The sequence below is a fragment of the Bombyx mandarina genome, chromosome 17, assembly GCF_030267445.1.
Source record: "Bombyx mandarina strain Sakado chromosome 17, ASM3026744v2".
NCBI classification, from domain to species: domain Eukaryota; kingdom Metazoa; phylum Arthropoda; class Insecta; order Lepidoptera; family Bombycidae; genus Bombyx; species Bombyx mandarina.
The window spans coordinates 7,302,024-7,327,287 of NC_143223.1; the positions used below are offsets into that span (position 1 = coordinate 7,302,024).

The window sequence follows — 25,264 nt, forward strand, 5'->3', positions numbered from 1 at the left end:
TTTTGTTTTATAGATGTTACTTTGTATGGTGTATATTAAGTGTATAATCTATGGTGTTTATAACGCCTTCAATGGCCGACGAATATACAAGAACTGCTAACTATACCCCTGGTGTTGTCCTTATTGGAATACTACTATTATCAGTCAGTCATTCACCATATTTCCAATGTCAATAATAACTAATTACGCAAGATTATGATGTCACAATTATCATAATTAAAATGTTGCCAAAGTTGAATTTCAAAATGAACCAGTTGCTATCTGTACATTTAAATTTGATAAAGTAATGCGTGACCTATCCGTCGTTCCTTGCTTGCCTATATTTCAAAATAGGTCAACTCTGACGTAACCTAGGTATACCTAGTTGTGTTGTTGCATGTACATTGTTGCATGGAAACTGCAGGACCGGGCTATTGAATCAATACAGTGGCATAGTATGGTAATGGTAGGGAATCGAAGGGACTTTTTGAGTGAGCCAACTTGGTTTGAACGATTTTAGATGTAGTCTAAATTTCTTTTTTACTATTTTGGTTTATTAATGATAAATAAATAATTGTGGTTAAGATAAAGCATCATTAATTTACTCGAAAAATATGTATATTTTATTTTTGTTAATTATTATATCTATCTTTAAAAACAAAATGTTTCGAACGTGCTATTAATACGGTAGTTAATGTTTTATCTATCAAATACAAATTTTATTTAGTTGAAGCAGTGATCAAAATAAAAACCCTAACGAAATAAATAAGTATATCGAACTGAATTCTACTTATACGATTAGTTGCTATACGGGAACTGTGTGGGAGTATAGCTGCTTTTTCCATGACAACAATTTTCATGGTGTGAAAAGAGTGAGAGTGGGTGTTGTTGTTTTGAAGTGCGGAGGTAGAGTTGGCGCGTCAGCCTCCACCGTGGCATGAGTAGGTGTTCGGACCGTGCCTCCACCTCCACTCCGCGCTGAGTAGTCGTCGCGAGTGCAGGCGCTACGCGCTTCCCTTATCTCTCCGCTTGTATCGGTGCGTTTGTTCCGCTCTAAACAGCTCTTCGCGATCATCGTAACTATCACTTTCGCTGACGCGTCTGTCTTGGCAACGATGGCACTGTGATATCTAGTGCAGTTTTAATATCTTAAAGTGAGACTAATTTACAAGGTAAGTGTAGTTGATCCACAGATGCACAATCATAATCAAAATCGAGTGTACGTGTCAGTTACGAATGCTAAGTGAAAGGCAAACTCTTTATTGAATTACGTGGATTGGTTTACAAAGAATTTAACAAATAATGTTGATTATGAGACATCCACTTTCAGTTGACTGTGGTGTTAGTAACGTCCTAAAAATTACATACTTTAATATCCCGGCCTATTTCAATACAAATATCAATTTTTATCAGTATGTGCGTAAAAAAACTAGCTGTTTTTCGATATTAAAACTAATGCAAAGTAATTATTCATGGTTCTGTTTATGCAAAATAAATAAATGTCTATAGGAGCTTGTCGCCGTGTTTTATTTTAGCACGTTTCATTGAATTTGTCCTTGGCATTTTCGTAATTTTATGACTTCATGACATATTAAAGATCGAGGGTTTTGAATGTTCTTTATGTTTTGATTAGTCAATTAATAAATTTAAGACAGCAATTTTCGCTTTTAGGGTCGACACCCATAGACGTAAAAATTAAAGAAATTCCCAAAACAACAAATTATGTGTTTAATTGAAGCATATATTATTATTGTTGACTATCTTTAATAATAAACATTTTGTCATGTGCGATAATAATTAAAATTATCAGTACAGTTTTAGTACTTGCAATAAATCAACTATTTGCGATATCAAAACGTCTTTTGAATTATCGACAGTTCCTTTTTCTTGAATGCTTCCACCACATATGTATATATCATTCAAGTATATATATATATATATTGTTTATATATTCTTTTATCTATTATTTAATAATATTTATTACTTATTATTTATTACGACCGTAACAGTTTCTAAATGAATGTGTACTTATCGCATAATAATCCATTTAATTGAGTCAAACGTGTTAAAGTAGATTTATAAGAAAGATACTATGCGAAATGTAATTTACTCGTGTTGTTTTAAATTATTATTACCTAAATAACTTTGTTTCATTATTCTTAAGTAAAAAGAAAGACAACCAGAATTTTACATTAATATTATAGGTATAAAACAGCTATTTTAAATTTTGCGATATTTATCGTCGACATTATTTCAATAAACGATGTAACGTGTTATTGGATTTAAAACATAAATTTGTACAAGCTTATAATTATGTTTATTTTTTTTGCTTATTCGTTGTAATTGGTGCATTATTATGTAGAAAGCTCTTTGTGTGTTTAAGTTCAGAGCAACGCAACTCCTAAACAACTCATGAGGCCAACGTCGGACCGAACTAGCGAAAGTGTTACCTTCACTTTCAGTCTACCTGTTTGGGGCAAATGTCTTTATAGTACTTTCGGTTAATAATTAACATAACTACAAACATGCATGTGTGTTATAAAGTTACGTACATGCGTATTATTTAGCGGTTGATTGTATTTTATGAAATTAAATTCAGGGTGTATTGAAATCGTTGACGAATTCAAAACGGAAAGAATGTACTGTGTGCGTATTCCGAGTTTTTTTAACATTCAACCTCATACAAGTTTGAGTTAACTTTTACGCTATCGAGGACGTTAAAAAACTCGCACTGAGCACATCGGTTTATAATAGACTAGCGACCCGCCCTCGCTTCGCTTCGGAAACATTAAAACACACATGAAACCAAAAAAATAAAATAAATAAAAAATAAAAAAAAGTAGCCTATGTTCATCAGGGACAATGTCGGCTTCTAATGGAAAAAGAATTTTTCAAATCGGTCCAGTAGTTTCGGAGCCTATTCGAAACAAACAAACAAACAAACAAATCTTTCCTCTTTATAATATTAGTATAGATATAGATGGAAATCAAATGTTAGAAATGACAATACGTCCTACTAGCATGGCTGGCATAGCTTGGCGATTGCATTATGTTGGTATATTAATAATAATACTTGGATAACGCTACTGTCTGTTTTTCTGTGAATCTCATAGTCGTATTTTACGACATGAAGAGATCGTACGGTGTTTTTTTTTTATTGCCCTTGTAGGCAGACGAGCATACGGCCCACCTGATGGTGAGTGGTGTTACCGTCGCCCATGGACTTTAGCAATGCCAGGCAGGGGCAGAGCCAAGCCGCTGCCTACCGCTTAATAGTCTCCACAAGCCTCGTTTGAAGAAGGACATGTCATGTTACTTTGGGCCGATATTACAAAGCCAAAATTAAGCACAAATACTTGTCGTTTAATAACATCATAATTCACAAAGCAGCAATGCAATGCGAAGTCAGGCAGCGCCCCTCGTTCCTTCGAGATCGGTTTTTTTGCGTGTTGATTAATTTTGAACCTTATTAGATTGGTATTTTTCAGTAAAAAAAATACAGTTTTTTTTTGGATCATTCTAATCAATAATGTTTTCGATCAATTAACAATATACCATAGCCTACTTCTGCTAAGTAGTACTAGTGCCCGGATTTGGCACGTCAAGACCGGCGCCGATTTAAAAAAAAACCCTACTCTTCATGAAAAAGTACAATAGTATTATTTCTAACATTCTAGTGAGTTGAATTGATACGTTTTAACTCTTGAAGTCGATTTTTATTATTTTTAAGACAGTTTATGTTAGTGAATATTATATCGTTAACAAAATTCTAATTTGCAACTCGATTATACGAAAAACATTTTATCTAGTTCCTTTGTTTATAACCTCGTGGTATTCTGAAAAGTAATGTAATTATGTTTAATTCCTAATTACTTATTTATTGTTGTTGTATAATATCGACTAGTTAGCATAATTAACCTAGTTGTTTGTATTCGTACTCAACTACGCATAATAAAATGGATTACAATAAGAATGGCCTCTACAATGAAACTAAAATGATCGGTTGAAAATTAAGGAATAGTTGGTAACGTTAACAGATATTTATTACAAATTACTGGTGGTAGGACCTCTTGTGAGTGCGCGCGGGTGGGTACCACCACCCTGCCTATTTCTGCAGTGAAGCAGTAATGCGTTTCGGTTTGAAGGGTGGGGCAGCCGTTGTAACTATACTTGAGACCTTAGAACTTGTATCTCAAGGTGGGTGGCGCATTTACGTTGTGGATGTCTATGGGCTCCAGTAACCACTTAACACCAGGTGGGCTTTGAGCTCGTCCACCCATCTAAGCAATAAAAAAAAACCTTAAGAAACGTTATTTTTCGATTACTTTTATCGTGGGACAATATCTTTAATCGTTATCTATACTTATCCTATAATAAGTACGGCATTTTATTTGTTGATATAATTGAAACAATTTAGATTAATTAAAAACGGTATTGCGTGGTAATAATGTTGATGTAAAAGCCTTACTAGTCAGACGACTCAAGCTGAGAGTCTAGGTTCCGACCACTTCGAGCCGCAGTAGTAGTAGTAATAGTTCACCCTTGCGGGACCAATCTCTACGACCTCGGGCCATTTACAAGAAATCTTGACGTGAGCCAGGAGGTCGACTTTTTTTTTATTGCCATTGTAGGCAGGCGGGTGTACGGTCCACCTGATGGTGAGTGGTTACAGTCGCCCATGGACTTCAGCAATGCCAGGGGCAGAGCCAAGGCGCTGCCTACCGACACACGCACAGCGCAACAACTACTTTGGAAGTAGAAGGAATTTAAAAAAATTACATTTTGTTTTAATAAATATACTGTAGACTAATTGTTAAGAATTACTATAAAATAGAAATTGACAGTTTCCTTCAATACTTTTTTTTTTATTGCCCTTGTAGGCAGACGAGCATACTATTGCTGTTTTGCTAGCGCATCCCTCAGAATAATTTCTGAACTATTAATTTTAATTTCAAACGTAAGAAGTACGTTTAAATATAAAATGTAACTGATAAATTTTAAATTTATGCAGTGTGCCATATACGATTATAGTTTAATCGGCTATCGTCAGAAATTTGCCTATCCCTATTTGCCAATACAGAACTTATTAAAACCAAGGAGAAGTAACGGCAGACAACCAGATAAACAAACACTAAGCCCAATCAAATTAGTGCTTCGATCGATGGATATGCCAAACTCATTTTCTCGCCTAATTAATTAATCCTAAGCTAGGATTTCTTACTGTATTTTGTATACCAGAAAAGTACACACGTTCGAGATCCGTAACAAATGTTCAGATACAAAATTTAGATTAAATAGTGTCTTCGCTAATGATAGCGATTTTTACTGAGAATCGAGCATAGGTTCTATGGTACAGTACTCGGGGTCACTAATCACAACACCAACGAGGCTATAAGAAGAAGTTAAAGCTAAGTTATGAACAGCTTCATAAAGAACATTTTATTTTATTTTATCAAGAACAATTCATTTTGTGTAAAAGTCGTAAATTCCAGTTCGTGGCGCTATTAATATTACGTAAGTATTTAATTTACAGTCACGATTTCACACTTACCTACTTAGAAAAAAAAATGTGGCGAACAATTTTTATCGGTGACACGGTGGTGCAGTAGATTGCGCCGAGGGTCGTGAGTTCGATTTCCACATTGGGTAAATATTCGTGTGATGAACAGGCTTATTTGCTCTTTGACTGGATGCTTATTACCTACATTTGTATATACCTATACATATTTAGGAATATTAGTCTTTTGTATCCATAAAACAGGAAATCTTAAATTGGTGCCGGATGACCATGCGTAATTTGTTTCCAGTTTTTTTCTTTTTTTCATTGCGTAAACGTGTGAACGAGCTCACAGCCCATCTGGTGTTAAGTGGTTACTGGAGCCCATAGACATCTACAACGTAAATGCGCCACCCACCTTGAGATATAAGTTGTAAGGTTTCAAGTATAGTTACAACGGCTGCCCCACCCTTCAAACCAAAACACATTACTGCTTCACGGCAGAAATAGGCGGGGCGGTGGTACCTACCCGTGCGGACTCACATGAGGTCCTACCACCAGTAATTACGCAAATTATAATTTTTCAGGTTTGATTTTTATTACACGGTGTTATTCCTTCACCGTGGAAGTCAATCGTGAACATTTGTTAAGTACGTATTTCATTAGAAAAATTGGTACCCGTCTGCGGGAATCGAACACCGTTGCATCGCTAGATACGAATGCACTGGACGTCTTATCCTTTAGGCCACGACGACTTCATTATTATTATTATTATAATAATTATTGTTATCTTAAGTACTTTGAGTAAAATAAGTAATTTCACAACACAAATATTTAATATTCGTTTCGGTTTAAATAATTAAGGTAAAATGTTATTCCTGATAACACTTCTAAGAACAAATACTAACATAAAAACGATTACAACAGATGACAAATAAAAAAATAATGACACCAATATTAAATTATTCATCATTTAACATATAGATAGATACAAATAAAATCATAATTTCAAAGATATCCACAATTTCGATCTGCACATTTTAGAATTCAACAATTTTGATCTTTACTTATAAGCTCCATTGAAATCTAACACAAAATCTCAATTAAAATATTAAATCAAATGTATTATTCAATACAAAATTGCAGTGAGTTACCGTTGCCGTTACTTTTCTTAAACATTAAAATGGAAACAACAATTCATTTGGGAAGACCACTCTTTCAATAGAGAGTAAAGCTTAAATGAATACTCATTGTGCCAAAATTCACGTGGAATCCTTAAAAACAATTACATAATAAAAACAATGAGTATGTACATAATATGCGTGTTACGTATAATGTATGTTTATCGTAATCACTGTGATGAGTCCGTTTTGTAAAATTCGTAATGAACAGTAATTATAATATATGGAATGGATTTGTATTAATTACAGCCTGGAGCTGAAATACAGAAAGTATAACTTGATCACAATTCAATTACTACAATTGTTTTATATTTGTACAGATGCTTTTCTTTTTACACGGTGACATTCAAAGCCTGGCTTCATTTATAGATTTGTATTGTTTGAAATTAAAAAAAAAAAATAAGATTTTTATATTATGCTATGTTCGCGTGAACATGTCGTGGATGTACATATAGTTAAACTGCTAAGTTTTCATTAAGACCTAAATTATTTATATGAAAAAAAAAAAAAAAAAAAAGTTGGTATTTAATTTATTTGTTGCGTGACTGAATCTTTTAAAGTAATGCGGCTTAAATTCATACTGGAACTGCCTCGACAGGTTGTTTGGATTTATCAAATTGAAGCAACATACTGATTTCATAAGTATTTAACAGTATACTACCATATACACTTAATATATTTGGTATACTACTGTAATGGAATAAACTTTTTTGGAATTTGTCTTCTGTTCCAACTTGACAATGTTGATAGTATCGTCAGAATTGATTGTATTTAAAAACTATTGACGGCTCCCCAACAAGATTGACTGGATTCTCCGAAATACATAATATTATATTGATTCCCAATAAAAAGTATATATTAAACTAGCGAATGCTGGCTACGTTTTACTGGATATGAAGTATAGCGGTTTTGGTGAAACAACTCGCACAGTTGCACAGAAAACGAACAAACATACAAACCGAATATTCTCCGATGTCTTATTATACCATAAAATAAATCTGTTGTTTGTCTAGAACAGTGATTCTCAACCTTTTTTTGTTGCGGCACATATTTAACGATTTCAACATTTGGCGGCACACAAAAAATAAAGATAAAAATTATTTACTTACTACAACACACTGCATAAATAGTTTATCAAAAAATTTTAATATACGAAATAAACTAAAATATACTATACATTTTTTTTGTGGATTTAAATATATATTCATGCTTAAAATATTTTTCTTTTAAAATGGTATAATTTAATAATGTTAACATTATTATATATTCGCAAAATTTGGCGGCACACAAAAGTGCCGCGGAACAGTGGTTGAGAATCACTGGTCTAGAATATGTTTTGTAAAATTTGGGACAGAGTCACTACGTCCGGATTGGTTCTGCCGTCCTTGTTATTTGCTCTTTAAACTAGTGTCATTTTGATTCTGACGTGGTTCTTTTTCAAAGGCCTACCTTATATATTAAATAGAACGTAAAGGTTTGAATTCGTAAGAGTTGTTTGAGTAAAATTCATTTATACATACCGGTACGATTTGAATTATTTATGAAGTTAATAAAAATGACATGATTATTATAATTTTATTATGTATTAATTTTGATACTTGGGACAGCTAATAACAAATGATAATCGGGTGCTCAAAGAAGTTGAAAGAAGAATAACTAATGGCTGGAGAAGGTACTGGGGCTTGAAAGAAATTATGAAGGACAAAAATCTTCATATGAACATTAAAAGCAAACTATTTAATACTTGCATACTACCAGTTCTCATGTACGGCAGTCAAACATGGGCTTTATCACAAAACACGATTAGCAAGCTTGCATCATGCCAACGCGCAATGGAGAGGAGCATGATGAACGTGAAAAAGTCAGACCGACTGAGTAACCGTATAATAAGAAGCAAAACAAAGGTAATAGATATAGGGTGCAAAATTAGAAGGCTTAAATGGCGTTGGGCAGGGCATATGGTTAGAGGTAAAGATAAATGGAGCAAAGTTGTGACACAATGGTATCCTAGAGAAAGTAAAAGGAAAAAAGGTAGACCGCAAAAAAGATGGGATGACGACATACGACAAGTGGCAGGCGTCACATGGAACAGAGTGGCTCAAGAAAGACATGAGTGGAAAAGGTTGGAGGAGGCCTTTGTCGATTGGCAAACAGATCTGCAGAAAATAAGAAAAATTTAAATAATAGACTAGATTAAGGTTTAAATAAAATTTAAGTTTTATATATTATATTTAATTTTAGTCATATAATTGTAATATGGATCTGAATAAAAGGCTATATTATTATTATTATTATTATTATGTATTAATTTTCCGTAAAAACATAAAATCTAATATTAAATGAATATCCGAGATTAAACTAAAACAATAAAATAAATGGAAACAAACGAAATTAGTTTCGACAGAAATCTAATTTGTCATTAGTAATTAAAAGCGTATATGAAATTTTTAATCAATACTATTTTAGTGTTATAAGATCAGTTTAGAAGCAATATACAATAAATAGGAACTAAGAAGCTCGACTACAGTGGCCGCAGAGTACAAAAAAATCGAGTAATAAGGAATTTGCAACCTACTACAGTCATTTATATTTAAATAGGCATAAGTAATAAATTGCCAAAAACAATGTACAAAATTTTTGGTGTAGAATGATCTTAATTCTACATTTACATTAGAAGTTATGTTCAAGACAATCTAAAATAAGTTACTAATTTGAAAAAAAATACAACACATCTTTAAATGTGAGATTATCTTTTAAAATGTTGTTTTTAAGCGACAATCACATGTGTTGGATTATGACAATCTTAAAATTCTTTAATTAGTAATTAAAAAATTCTTTAATTAGTAATTAAAACTGTAACGCTCTATATAATGTTGTTTTTCGCAAAATATTTTTTAATATTTACCAGCCTTCAAATTACACAATATACTCGTATTCTTGATGGATGTGGTATTAATTCTATAAAAATTGGGTTCCGTGTGCAATACACAAAAAAAAAAAATTTTTTTTCGACACATCTAGAAAGCTTCAGAAGAAGTTTAGAAGTTTGACTGTCTTGCCCTTTAAAGATTAGACTAGTAGCGTCACCGTCCGTAGACACGTCACTAAATACGTATATAGCACTAAATGTTCCGGGTCATAAGCTACTGACCGCGTCACCTAGCCACATATATAAATGAGAACGAAAGTCGTTTATCGTCACACAACAAGAGGCACATGTGTTCGTGGAGACACTGGTATTTCATACGGTAGAAGTGCTCCAATAATCTCGTTCTTGGGAGAATTAGTGACCTTAGCATTTTCCACATGTTGTGTTGTGTAATATCTGGTCTAGTATTAACAATGGAATCGATAATCGTAAGTGAGCTAATACGATACGAATAGTAAGGTGAAAGTGTCCAAGCGGCCGCTTAGCGAAGGTCGCCCGGGCCGCTACACTACACTGTATCGAATCCGTTACTCGACTTGGCTCCAAACTAGTACATAATACATATTACAAACCACCAATATAGTCCGAACATTCAAAGAAGATATTGGAAATATTCATAATTTTTAAAGACATTAAATTCATTTGTATCATTCTAATTTTCTATTCAATTACCTATTAACATTTATCGGCTCAATCTAGTAGCGAAATCAGATGATTATTAAAAGAAGCGATAAATTATGTATTGAAGTGAGTGTAGGGATTTATGAGCTATAGTTTATTCTCCTTTACAAAATTAACAGCCAACTTTCGCTGAGACGTATATTTGTAAGGTTAGATATTTTCAGTTCGTCATGTTTATTCTTGTTGCCATAACAATTTTCCGTGATATTTTTCCACGTAGTCGCAATTGAATAACAGAAAGAAATTCATTGTAATATGGTGACTATTTTATATATGTAGTTATGAAAACATCTTGAGTCGCCAGGGACGTTTTGTTTCTTGAAAGTCAAAGTTTTTTTTTCTTTTTATTGCTTAGGTGGGTGGACGAGCTCACAGCCCACCCGGTGTTAAGTGGTTACTGGAACCCATAGACATCGACAACGTAAATGCGCCACCCACCTTGAGATATAAGTTCTAAGGTCTCACGTATAGTTACAACGGCTGCCCCCCACCCTTCAATCCGAAACGCATTACTGCTTCACGGCAGAAATAGGCAGGGTGGTGTGGTGGTACCCACCCGCGCGGACTCACAAGAGGTCCTACCAGTAATTACGCAAATTACAATTTTGCGGGTTTCATTTTTATTACACGATGTTATTCCTTCACCGTGGAAATCAATGGTGAACATTTGTTGAGTACGTATTTCATTAGAAAAATTAGTACCCGCCTGAGATTCGAACACCGGTGCATCGCTCAACACGAATGCACCGGACGTCTTATCCGTTAGTCCACGACGACTTCCATCACAAATTACTTACAAATTACTTAAACACTGCTCTTTATTTACTGCTTTTTTTTGCCCACTGGCCGTTACAGTTTCTTCGAGGGGTTATTTTGGCTTCAACTAATACGTGATCGAGCTTACGGGGCTCAGCCTGAGAGAATTTTCTAAAATCTACCCTAGCAAGAGCAGTGCTTGGCTGAACCATCTCTCTACCATCGGATCGGAATTGCGACCCACTGAGAAGATTTGGCGAGAAACTCAATGAGTTAAGTTGCATATCGAATTCTTCGTTGCATTCGCACCGAGTACTGAGAGTTGGTCGGGAGGATCTGAAATGACATGTTTAAGGCGACGGTGACCCTGCGTTGCCCCCTATGTCTGAATCGGGTAATTAATTGACGCGGCCACGATAAGAAGATTATTTGACTGCAAAGTTTAAGAAGCGAGAAACGTTTTGCAACTACTAGGTATACTTTAAAATGAATTGCTGTTCGTTAGTCTCCCTAAAACTCGAGAACGGCTGGACCGATTTGGCTAATTTTGGTCTTGAATTATTTGTGGAAGTCCAGAGAAGGTTTAAAAGGTAGACAAATATAAAAATGCTCGAAATTAAATAAAAATAACAATTTTGTTTTTCTTTTGATGTATCCCCCGTCGGGCAGATTCCTTTTATTTGTTTTAAGTTTATTTTATACAAAAGTTTAAGTCTTTTATTTATCGATTGAGGCACTACGAAGTCTGCCGGATCAGCTAGTTATAGATATTACTAAATCGATAGTCAGTCATATTTGACGAATGGACTTATTAAAATAGTGATCACGTACTTACGCTGGTTTTCACACTGAAAACATAACTATTTGTGTTAAAAAAAATATTTACTTTAATTTAAATAATGCATTTAAAATGTTTAATACAAAAGGCAGCTCCATGTTTACCTAGTTTACCTAAGACATTATGTTAGAACAGGTGCGTCGTTTGAAATGACGCGAATGTTGATCGTAAACACGTTACATATATGTATTTATCATGCTCGTATTATTCGTTATAGTGAAAACAATAACATTTCTATTGTAGCTATTGTAGTTTTACTCTCTATGGTCACAAAGTAACAAATGCTATTTATTTTCTTCGTTATTTACAAAATCAAGAAAGCCAAAACGTGGTATAAATACGACCCGTGTTCGGTCTTAAGAAATCTATTCATTGCTTTTCGTAAATTCTATTATTAGGGTAAACGTTAATTGTTTTATATTTTAAAAAAATATATCGCTACTAACACACCAGGTGGATTCACAAGGTAGACCGACGACCTATTGAATTTGGCAAAAATCCGCAATCTTGCGCTGCCTGCACCCAGCGGAAAACCGGTCGTTGTGGTGAAGCTTCGGGGAGGCTATGTCCAAAAGTGGACGTCTGTGGGCTGAAGGATAGAATAGGGTAGGATCGCTACTCATTAGTATTGAGTTTTAAAAATTGGTAATGCCTGAGTTACACAAAACTACGAACATTTGAACTGTAGAACATAATGTGTATTGCTTAGATCTAAATGTCGAACCACTGTCCGAATACCGATCAGGTTAATTAAAAATGCTATTATACCGGCAGGGTGTCGAAAGTACCTTAACAAATATTTGAGAAAGATATGTATGGTACTGCAAAAACACACTGTAATTTTTTAAACGAAAAATCTGTACGATGAAATACAATGAATAATACGTCAATTGAAACCCAAGGTATGGGCCATACGGAACACTAATGGTGTTACGGTAATTAAGTAAAGATCATAGCGAACATTTCAAGGGAATATTAGAAATCTCTCGTCAACTTCACTTTTCAACTTCATACAAATTCGAGTTAACTTTTACGCGATCGAGAAGTTAAAAGACTCGCACTAAGCACACTGAAGAAGTTGACAATAGAAATGCTTGGGGCCCAAGAGAAAATAACTTTAAGCAGATCTCAAATTCGTTGGACTGACCATATCAAGATTACTGCACACACTATGAACTGGTGTTCTCGCATTCTCATATCGACGTTACTCAAATGACAATGCACCGTCAGAGCTATGATGGACGGTGACACAAAATGCACAACGCGATAACTGCATCAGCACTGCACCAGACCTACTAGTATAATAGCAATTCTTGAGTAAGAAGAATAACTTCTAATTGGCAGAAATGTGATACCTACCCGCGTGGGCTTACAACACGTCCTGTCGCCTTAAAACATTTAAAATGAAAGATACAGATAAAGGTAGAAAGATAAGATTCATCGCATCGCGCTCTCTATTCGAAAATCTTTTGTATGACTAATGTCAAACAATGTTACAACCGAATTCATTAAACAACGTTATAATGATTTTATGTTGTGGCACTATCTAGTTTATGATTTGTGTATCCAAAATTGAGTTCAAAATGGAATCAGGTTTTCAAGAAGAAGCTCAACGAATGATAAAGAAATAAACGTAACAAATTTCACCATATTTATTTTAACGTGTGCTTTAAATTCACATTCAAGTTTTGGAAATTTCGAGATGCTAGCCAGAAAATTCTTTAAATTCGACATTATTGCTTGCTATATAATGCTCATTTTTTATTGATGCTATTAAATTTCTTTGATAAATTAGCACATTTAAAAATAAAATTCTATTTAACAAAAGCTTATTAACATAATAGTTTTGAGCTGAGAGCCATAGATTTATGAATTATTAATATCAGTCGCGGTGTTCAGTTGTAGCATTATTCGTAGCAGCGTAGCGTAGTGAGTTCGTAGCACGTTGACGTGGCAATGGAAAATTGTCAAATTATTGAAAAAAAGATAGAATACGATACATGTGAGAATGTTTTAAATTGAAAACCAAAAGTATGTGAATGAAAAAGGAAAGTCATGCGTTTATTTGTATGGATGTTGTTATTTTAAGTTCTATTGTTATTGCTAGAATCCATGTACTATAGGTAACTGTCATTTTATGCCACATTTATATAAACAGTTAAATAATTTATGCTCTGAATCTACTTGGTCAATAATAATGTTTGCTTTAGTACAAATAATATGTTTTACAAAACTAAGTTAATTTTTTAAACGAGATTTTACTTTAATCTATTTTATTTAAAAACTAATTGATGGACACTGCCAGCAATTGCGCAGTAGGGCGCCGCGTGGGCGGTCGTCTGTCGCCCAGCAACCGCCGGCGCCGACATCTCGCGCACCCCTCAGTTCGTATACGACATTAGGCGCCACTGTTGCTGCCTACAAACCTACCTAATATTCCAAATAAACTACCTAAATTCGTCATTTATTAGATACTACACCTAATTTTTGTTTTAAAATCTTATCAAGTCAAGTCTATACGTCTTGAAAATGAGATCGAAAATTTTTTGCGATCCATAATGTACCGTAGTAGTTGATTCTGTTTTAACTTTTCCATTTTATTTTACCGAGATTAATCATACCGAGAACAGAGATTAAATAAAGTATCAGAAACTCAGTATAATATAATAAGCATTTATAAACTGTATTAACTTTTAGAAGCTACATACTTCTGTTGTATTTTTATCGAGTATAAGAGGCCGAGAGGAATTGACGAAAACAGAATAAGCTGTCATTTACGATGTCTTTGTAGAATGCTATAAATTTCACATGTGTTAGGAAGTATTGTGAACATGGACGTGTAGGTATCCTGCCTATTATTGCCACGATGTTGTCATGCGTTTCGATTTGAAGGCTATCCACGATGAGCCGTGCGCTCGTCCACACAGGTAGAGCAGCGAAAAAGTCATAGCGAATTTCATCTGCCATTATATGTATGTGGTATTTATTTGTCAGAATATATTGTAATGTAACTGAAGCATGCATAATAAATTAATATTATTGAGTTATTTATCGAGTAGAACATTTCATGTAGCATGCAAGTGATATAGTTAAATGTGTTTTATAGAAATTACACTGCACTGCATATCTAGTAATTGGCAACAAAACAAACAACGTTATATCCTCTAATATTTGTAGATGGTATATTTTTATTTTTGTATTTAAAAAAAAACTCTTGTACTTGTTTCAGACGATAATGCCACACTGGGTAACTGCTGAAGAAGGCACTGACACCGAATCTCCTGACCAAGTTATGTTATATTACGAAGATGACGCTTCAGAATACTATGATAATAAACCCGACGGCCCAGACAATATAGAAGAACAAAATGGAGGTAAATTGATAAGGCTATTATTAAACCGTAGTACTTTATTTTGTTGTTTTGAAATAGAGACTAAAATTGAAAGTAAAACATTATTTTCAAGATAAGTGCGTTGTTTTTGCGATAAAGCAGTAACTTTAATTGGTATGTAATTTTGTGTAACCTTAAAATTTGAACAGTACAATGTCGTTGTAAAAAGATAATATTGATAAAGTCAATTCATTTTTTAAGGACATCGTCGTTTAAAATAAAACGCTTAGCATCATTGATCTTTGTTTTTACTACACGATTATGATAGGTCAAACATAAACAAATTTTGTTATTTTTACTCTATAATATAATACAAATCGAGTTAAATCCGCCGTGGGTAAATGTTTTCATGAGCTGCACAAAACAATTGAACTCTACAGCACTAAACACCAAATGGGCTGTGAATTCAACTGTCATGGCCAGTAATAAAAACGAAAAACAACATAAGCCAGCAAATTTTAAGTAAGCTTTACTACATTTATTGACAGAATTACTTGACATTTGTTCTATATGTTAAATATAAATAGGTAAATATATTATATACGCAACAAAAAGAAAACCTTTTGGAATCGATTACAAAAAAGTCGAAAACTAACATTTCATTTATAAAGGTTAGCCTTTATAAAGTTGAAAGGATATTTTTTTTCGTTATAAGGTTTTCGTCGTAACTTTTTTGAATGATAATTCATACGATATCTAATTCTTAAATAATAGTTTAAAAATAATATTTTGTAGATAACCGAAATAAGGACTAGATCTTTTTTAAAGTGCTGAATTCTTAGTTTTCAACTAAAAGTTTTCAACTATAAATTCAACTTATAGTTGAAAACTAATTAACTAAACTAAATAACTAATTTGTACAAGTTCATATTTAGTAGTAAAATAAAAAATAAATGATTGTAAAAAGTGTGCCTCACATCAAATAGTAGAAATGATTAATTATGTACTTGATTTTTTAAGATTTGTCATTTGTGAGTAGTTGGTAATTGTTACTATGTTTCAATTATAGTAGAGAGCATTTTAATTTATTCCGACCTCTTGATGTGGATGAAAATCACATTCAAATATTCCGTTACATACTTAAATGCCGTATGCTTGTCTGACTACAAGGGCAATAAAAAAATACATTAAAGAATTTTAATACATGTATAATGCACATTATAGGTATTTTGGTATTTTTGGAAATATATTATTTATAACCTTATGTAGCTTAATCAGCTTGTGTTACAGTTTCTACAATAATATAATAACACAAAACACCATAAAGTAGTAAGGTAATTAATAAGTTGGACTTATACCTACTAAAGTATAAGTAATCTTCTGAATAACTCGCACGGTTACAGTTAAATCTATTATTATTGAACATACAGCCATCAAGAAGCACGAAGCAGATAAGGGCATTACGAAAATCACCCGTAACCGTGCGTACAAATCGATTAGTCTGCACTCCGACTCTTACGCAAACACTTTATCAAGCGTGCAGTCTCGTCACGTAATACCTCAAGTTTCATACAGAACAGCTGACTTGTTGCACAAACTACCGAGCTCTCTGTCTTTTACTATTCATATTTTACTGTCGGCAATGTTTTGTGTGAGAGAACGTGAGCTTGTACCTTTTTGGGTACCTATAGTGTGACGCTGAAGGCTTACCGTGAGTTGATCAACGACAAATTAAGTTTATTCCTACGAATGCATACCCCAATGATTTTATTAAATTGTCACTTTGACACGGAAGCGTTAAATCGAGTACACGCTCAACTCGTTTTACCTCACCGAAGTTAGTTACGTGAGTTGAAGCTATTTAAATTTAAGAAAGCGGTGTTCAAAATGTACCTATTCAAAATTCGTTCTGTGCAGTTGTCAAATATATATATTTTTTTGTTTTTTGTTTTACTGTTTAACTTTACTTCGCTATACAACTTCATTTATTTCCTGATATTGTGTTCCATGTATTTTTATAGTAAAATAATTGTTACAGATTTTTATGATAGTGGTAGCGGAAGTGATGAGCCAGTGCAGCGCAGGATGCGCCCAAGACGCGCCGTAGTATTAGGGTCTTCATCATCAGCTGGCAGTACGGGACCTCCTTCAGGACCCGGTCGACGGCGGAGGTGTGGCATTTCCGCTCGTGAACGCAACCTCCGTCGTCTAGAGAGCAATGAAAGAGAAAGAATGCGAATGCATTCCCTCAACCGAGCTTTTGAGGTGGGTTTAATGTACTATCTATCGGGTATCAGTTCTCAATATTTTGAATTTAACTGGAACAAGTATTGGTGAACCGTTCAAGTTTTCTTAAAATGTTGTCAACTCAAAATGCGGTTTTGTTGTAATTTCTTTATATCTTCCAGGATTTACGCCGCGTAATTCCACATGTGAAAAAAGACAACAGAAGTCTTTCAAAGATAGAAACCCTTACCTTAGCCAAAAATTACGTGAAAGCCCTCACGAATGCTATTTGTACAATGAGAGGTGAAGTTGCTCATTATTCGTAAGTACCTGAGCATATTGTATATTTTTTATTAAACCAGATCTCATTCGTTCATTTTTGATCCCATTTGACACCTGTTCAAATTTTTTTTAATCCCAGTATAGTCGTAGCACTTGATAAGAGTACACCGTGCATTTTACCCACTGCAGCCATTGCCGCTTCCAAAAACACCCTGACCGCATCTCAGAACTGTTCTCATTGGGAAAAAGTAATCAGCTCGTCCTTTAGGCTGAGTTCCACATACTAAATTGCATCTAAATCTGTTCAGTAATTTGTCATAATTAACATGTAGATAAACAGTCACTTTCACCATTTTAACATTTAGCTAAGTATTTTGACGACTAATCGTTTTGTCATTTATCAATTGGTAATCTTCATATTTAGTAAATAAATATGAGGCTTATCTGTAGTAGTAGCAGTAGCTTATCTGAAGTCGTCGTGGTCTAAAGGATAAGACGTCCGGTGCATTCGTATCCAGCGATGCATCAGCGTTCGAATCCCGCAGGCGGGTACCAATTTTTCTAATGAAATACGTACTTAAGAAATTTTAATGATCACGATTGACGTCCACGTTAAAGAAATAACATCGTTTAGTAAACATCTAACCCGCAAAATTATAATTTGCGTAATTACTGGTGGTAGGATCTCTTGTAAGTCCGCACGGGTAGATACCACCACCCTGCCTATTTCTGCCGTGAAGCAGTAATGCGTTTCGGTTTGAAGGGCGGGGCAGCCGTTGTAACTATACTGAGACCTTAGAACTTATATCTCAAGGTAGGTGGCGGCATTTACGTTGTAGATGTCTATGGGCTTCGGTAACCGCTTAACACCAGGTGGGCCGTGAGCTCGTCCACCCACATAAGCATTAAAAAAAGGATCTCAAACATTAGTAATAAATTTAATGACGACCAAATTAATTGGTTTATTCTATCCGTATTGATTTAATAATGTTATCTTCGCAGATTCAATAGCGACGATGAAAACGTGGAACCCGCATTTGTATTGAATAGAAGGGATCAGGAGCCGAACAACAACGAGACTGTCAGTACGGACCAGCAAGAAATTACGACACGGACGCAAGGTTTCTTCTGACCTTTGCGGTCTAGTGCTCGCATAGCTGCCAAAATGCATGCTGCGACCACCGCTACTCACGACAGATTTCTGATGTAATACGACGACTGGATTGCCGACGTTTTCAATTTTAATTCAATTATTTACTGGTTTTAAATGAATGTCAGATATTTTTATAGGAGAGCTTTGGCCAAAATCATATCTGAGTCAATGTGATGTGATACCCTTACTTTTTTTCCTGACGTGGCTAGTGGATCCATTCGGTCCATTTAATTTAAGCTCTAATCAAATTATACATAAATATATAAAATAAAATAAACTTATAACATACTTTTTTGTGAATTTTTCATAAGCAACAAATTTTGTTTAGTCTTTCCATATGTTTCGATGTTTTAAACGGTAGTGTTAATTTTAATTATTTTAAATTAACATATCGCAAGCTTATACGAAGAATTCTAAAAAAGCTTTTTAAGATGCTTTCAAAGTAATCACATAGCACAAAAATCAATGTGTAGCGAAGTTGAATGTCATCAGCACAAATTTCAACAGAAATGCGTTTTAAATCTTAGCTTTGCTTTCTCACTTGTTGACGTCATCATATTAATCTAATGAGTTGCATTATAATCTATTGTTAAACAAACCTGACAAGTGGTAATGTGTCAGTTTAAAAAAAAAGTTTACTACACCGCGTGACTGGTAGATATGTATTAACTGTGCTGAATGATATTATTTCTATAAGATTTTGATATTCGATCTGAATTGAAAAGAAAATACTACGAGTATATTCTTAATTTACATAGTGAGTACCTAATGTTTTGTGTCTCTTACTGAATTGCTTCAATTGTAAATGCCATTTCAAATTCAAATTTTCTCGATGTTTCCAATTTTAACTATTCCGGCTAAACACCAGTGGCGTATTTTAAGATTCAGAGTCCTGGGCCTTTTGAGGTTTGCCACCCTAAAAATTAATGAAAAAATCCTAATCCTTAATTGGGTAATTAAAACAAAATAAAATCCTGCTGCGTTGTGTTGTGGACTTAGAATGATGATAATGTATTATATGAAAATACTAAAGTTTATCAATCTTACGACTAAACGAGTTTTGTTATTAAGGTAGGTTTTTTCTTTAATTAAGCTTTCGGCTCATAAAGTCCAAACAAAACTGAGGGCGAGGTGGTGCGTCTTTGCCGCCCCTCAGAGCTAGCTGCCCGGGCCATGGCCCTTTTGGCTCTAGGATAAATACATCCGTGTTTACGAGTAATACACAAAACTTATCTTCTTAACTTAAAATCTAAAAAGACTTTAATGAGTTTGACATGATACCAAGGCTTGAAAAAAAAGTGAATATAATTTCTAACCAATCTGTTCGAAACGCACCCTTCCCGTTTATCAAAAATGTCTAGACAATTAGAGTGTTAATCTCACGACCGACATCCATTTATTTTTATGTACATATGTGTAATTTTATAGATGTGGATGAGAATGGCAAACGATCGAATACTATAGCATAAAAAAGGTTACGCCTAAGCCCAGCAGTGGGGATCAAAAGGCTGAAGATGGTGATGTTCAATTTTAGATATTATTTCTTACATTGTTTTCATATCACTCAGTATAGTATATTTGCATACAATTAAATAAATATTTGCATACTTTCAATTCGGTTGAAATATTTAAAACCCCCCCAAAGATGAAAATTATGCCGAAACCGTGACTAAAAAAGGCTCGGTTTCATTATCACATCGGATCTCCTAAATGTTCTTACTTTATTTTTATATCTCTCGATGATCTACTTGGTCTGTTGACTTTTCGTTAAACAATATAGATATTTGGAAGGGTGGTTTTTCTATGTAGATGCAATATTTAGCTGAACATACACACAAAAATAGCCAGTCGTCGTTTAACGGTAATAAGAAATGTGTAAATATAGTCATTATTAGTATCCAAAGTTCAATGTCGCCACGAATTTTAACAACTTACTTTTAAAAATCAAATTCATTAGGTATGTAATAATTGAGTAAATGTTATTTTTAATAATGAATAAATCGATGGTTAAATATAAAAGAAATTGTAGGTAATTCAAATTATTGTAAAAAAATATTACAATAAATTAACCAATTATATTAAAAATATTCAAAGTTTAATAGGGACGGTACGAATAAATATCGATGGACGCCCATGTCTTTGTAAATTATTTTATTTTTGTACTACTGTATGTGTTTTGTCCTGTTTTGTGAAACATAATGAAAACAGGTTTTCTCCTGGTGCCAAATTGGTCATTAAGTAGATTCATGTTGTAATTATATTATTTAAAAAAACTTTTGAAATAAAACAATGACTATTGCTAGTATTTGAATTCTTAAATTTTATGTTAGTTATATAGAACGGCAGGTTCTTCAATGACTTATTTCCTGTCTTTGTAGTACTTTTTGGGACTGTGGTGAGTTTCATAAGTCATCTCTTAGATGACTTCGGAAATTTGTAGACAACGAAATCTCAATGCTTAAGTTACCAACATAAATATGATATATGATCATATTAGCTAGTAAGGATAAATTTAGTTTTTTCGACTTGTCTTGACAGTTTCAAGAGGTTTACAATAAAATCAGTCGATTCATCAAACCCGTCTTGTCCTCTATAAAACATAAGTTTCAAATCCTGCTATATTCTGTAAATAAATAATATGTGACAAAGCAAAAGGTAACTTTCAGATATTTCTATTTTTGTGAACTTTTAAAATAGGTAATTAATAATTTTAAGGAAATGTTTTAAGAAAAACATATGATGTATTTTGTGTCATGAAGACGTTGTGATTTTTATTTATAAAAATATGTAATGTAAACTACTTATAAGCATTGATTTAATTATATTTGTGAGAAGCATTCGAATTGAATTGTTTTATTTGCTATAGTAATTGTTTACTTGATTTGTATTTTCTTTTAGGTTCCGTAGCAGAATGGAACCGAAATTGGAACCGTTTCAATTTTGCCCTGTTCATCAGCCCATAATACATGTTACAGCCCTTACCGTCATTTTTTCTAGAGGTGCTCAGTGTGCTTAGTGCGAGTTTCTTAACGTTCTCGATAGCGTAAAAGTTAAGCCAATTTTGTATGCCATTGGAACAGCGCCCCTACCGGCAAACGCATGCAAACGAACCCATTCCATACAAATATGAGCTAACTTTTACGCTATCGAGAACGTTAAAAAACACGCACTAAGCACACAGATAGGTATAATTTTATTAGTACCTTATATCTACGCGCTTAAGTGTACATATCCTTAAACAGGATATATATGTTGGAGTATTTCCACTTTCGGGTAACGACATGGTAAGCGGGCGGTCTTCGTAAGTCAATAAAACCAGAAATGAACTCAGAGCGTATATTACGCAGGAGCGCTCCGTCCGACACGGCGACTCGCTCGCTTCTGAGCTCGAGAGTTTTTTTTTTTTCCTACCTGAGCTGAGAGCCTTGAGAGGCTATTTCAGCGTAACCCTAACTAGTAGGTGAGCTCACGGGGCTCAAACCTGATGACGTTGCTAACACGAACCCTAGCAAGAACCGTGCTTCGCAGAATCTACCACCGGATCGGAAACGCGACCCACTGAGAAGATCCGGCGAGAAACTCAGTGGGCTGTGTCTGGGAGTTAATTTACTCGTCGAGCCCTTCGTCGCAAGTGCTTGAAGTACCTAGAAGCACCGTTAGTGGATCGGGAGGATCCGAGATGACGTGTTTTGGGTGACGTCGACTGCTTTCCATTTTGTCCGCAGGATCGGGAATGTAGTTATCGGCGGTCACGATGAGAGGGTTCTCGTGGGTGTCGTGCCGCTTTATCGAAGTGGCGCATCGACGCCGACTGAAGATACGTACTGATGGACTCTAAGTCCAGGTCGTCATGGAGGTCGACGTTCCTGACGAACCACGGGGCTCCGACGGCTATCCTGCAAAAACGGGATTGAATAATTTGAAAGGATTTTAAGTGAGTGCGGGCCGCGTGAGCGAACACTACACTTGCATAGGTCATGACGGGGCGTATGCAAGTTTTGTAGAGTGTCACCTTATTTCTAAGGGACATTTTACTTCGCCTGCATAACATCGGTTAGAGAGCTCGAGAGACATCAACGGAGCGTTTTTATAACAAGGTATCGTGGTGGGACGATGTTGTTTACGACTCTTATCTTGCACGTGTTGTTTTCGATGAATGCTTGCACCTGTTGTTTGTCGTCCCATCTTTATTAGTCATGAACTAATGGTTTATAAGAAAACACGCGCCGACATATATATATATATAAATATTTATTCAGGTTAATAGTGCGCTATGAATTGCAATAAATAAACTTTGTACATTCAACGACTCCATCTTAGAATTTGCTTATTGCTGTAGCAAGTACACAAGATAAGAACAATTACTTAAACATAGACTCCGAATAACAAAAATAATTCCGAAAGATTTCCACTCTTATCAGATTCTCTAAATCAGTGTTGTAGAAATTCTGATTCGTTTTTATTGGATCTTTTCCATTATATTTTACTGGAACAGGAACTCACACCCCTAATCGTTTTAAACGATTATTAAGTTACTGTCCTCACGTCATAAATTCCGACGTGGTCATTCAAAATTCATCGCGCAAGCCAAGGTTTATCTAGTCTTAGAATTAATTTTCCTTCTTTTTTGTTTCTTGATTTTTTTTTGCTTACCTATTGCCAATAGCGTCGTGAGGGAGTTCTGGCTTCACCGGGTGTAGATAGCTCACGGAGTTCAGACTGAGAGACTTTACTAACACTGCCCTAGCAAGAGCAGTGTTTCGGATCTTTCACCGGATCCGAATCGCTCTTTTATGAATTTGGTTCATTCAAATTTTTTTTTACTCTTTTACTAAACGTTCTTTTACTTCATTAAACTTAAATGATCCTGTGTTTTACCAAATAAAGAGAAAAATATGCATAGATGTTAATGATTTAATATGTGTTGTGTTTTTGTGAAGTTGTGTTTTTTTATCGACTAAATAAATTAATCAAATTGAAAAACAATTGTTAAGCATTTGAATGTCATTTAAAAAGGCTTAATTATATTTTGAATCTGTGTAGGTTGGTGCTGCCATAGAAACCCTGAATGGAAATTGGTATCTTCAATCAGTACCGTAAAATGGGGCGATTAGGGACAAATTCCAACTTTATGAGCAATTTTAAGGTAGTTGTTGATGTATATAATGTTATATCAGGATCAAAATGATTGAGTCTTGGGGGCATCTTTGTTGTCTAATTTAAAATTAAGCAACTAGCATTCCAGTTTAAGCAAAAAATGCAAAAATAGGTGTAATCCCTATTTACCCGAAAATTGCGGTTAATTGGGACGAAATGAGAAATTTGCTAGGGTTGGCACTACTTTTATTTTTATATATAGTTTTAATTAATTAATTTATTTAGTTGCACCAACAAAGTGATCATCAATAAAAAAAATTGAAAAACTGACAAAAGTACATGGCAGACATCACCTCAATTATAGGTGCAATCGACACTGCATTAACAACAAAATATATATATATATATATATATATATATTTATTTATTTATACATAATAATATATAGTAGGCTTTATTAGAAACGGTTTATATTTCTCCGTTCTTGGTAAGTACTTAGGGGCTGATATTTCTATCTGGGTTAAGAGATTAGGTGTGTCGGTTATTCCATGGATTAATCAGATGAATACCCCCCACTCTGAACGAATATTAAATATTTTATTATGTATTACTTAGACATTTTTGTCCACCTTGAGATTTCATTGATCTTGTTACATGTCTCTGCAAAATTGACTTACTTATATTAAATTGCTTATCTATTTCAACTAAAGACTTATTCCCAATTTCGCTTCGAATAAACCAGATTTTTACCAACAAATTTAAAAAATATTGTTATAACTACATAGACAACCCTACAAACCTGTACCTATTTATATTTAGGTCGTTTCCATTTCACGTATTCTCATCCCAATTGACCCCTTTTTCGTTGTTATTTATACCTAAGACGTCCCCAATATTCCCAAAAACAACAGATTTTTACATGTATTTTTATTTAATCAAATACATTAAAACCAATAACAACTGAGACTTACCTTTAATATATATGCTGGTTCAAACACTAAATAACGTTTATAAATCATAGTCGTCTTCTATTATTATCAAATAAATAAAAGAGAGCAAAGTTTCTAGCACTAAAATAATTACCACCACAGGAAGTTAGTTTGCAACGCGATTTTTTATAAGTCAGCAGCTATTATCATGCATATTCAGAGTTGTTTCGTGAACTTTCAACATTCTACTATTAAACTACAAAAAATGGAAGATTTTGCAACGAATATAAAACTTATATTGAGCGTCGAAAGATTTTCCCGGTTTTTTCCCGATTCGCCTCTCAATCCCTAATCGCCCCATTTTACCGGTAATACATCTCTGTT

General features: G+C 34.1%; 1 protein-coding gene across 1 annotated transcript; it reads left to right on the forward strand.

Annotated features, from left to right (window-relative positions):
* The first annotated feature begins 709 nt into the window (after positions 1-709).
* On the forward strand, positions 710-21,697 carry dimm (class A basic helix-loop-helix protein 15-like). Its single transcript, XM_028187967.2, has 5 exons — positions 710-1,151; positions 15,091-15,235; positions 17,232-17,458; positions 17,602-17,741; positions 18,704-21,697. Exons 2-5 carry the CDS (start codon positions 15,097-15,099, stop codon positions 18,831-18,833), a joined length of 636 nt encoding a protein of 211 aa, XP_028043768.1. The 5' UTR covers positions 710-1,151; positions 15,091-15,096; the 3' UTR covers positions 18,834-21,697.
* Positions 21,698-25,264: the final 3,567 nt, after the last annotated feature.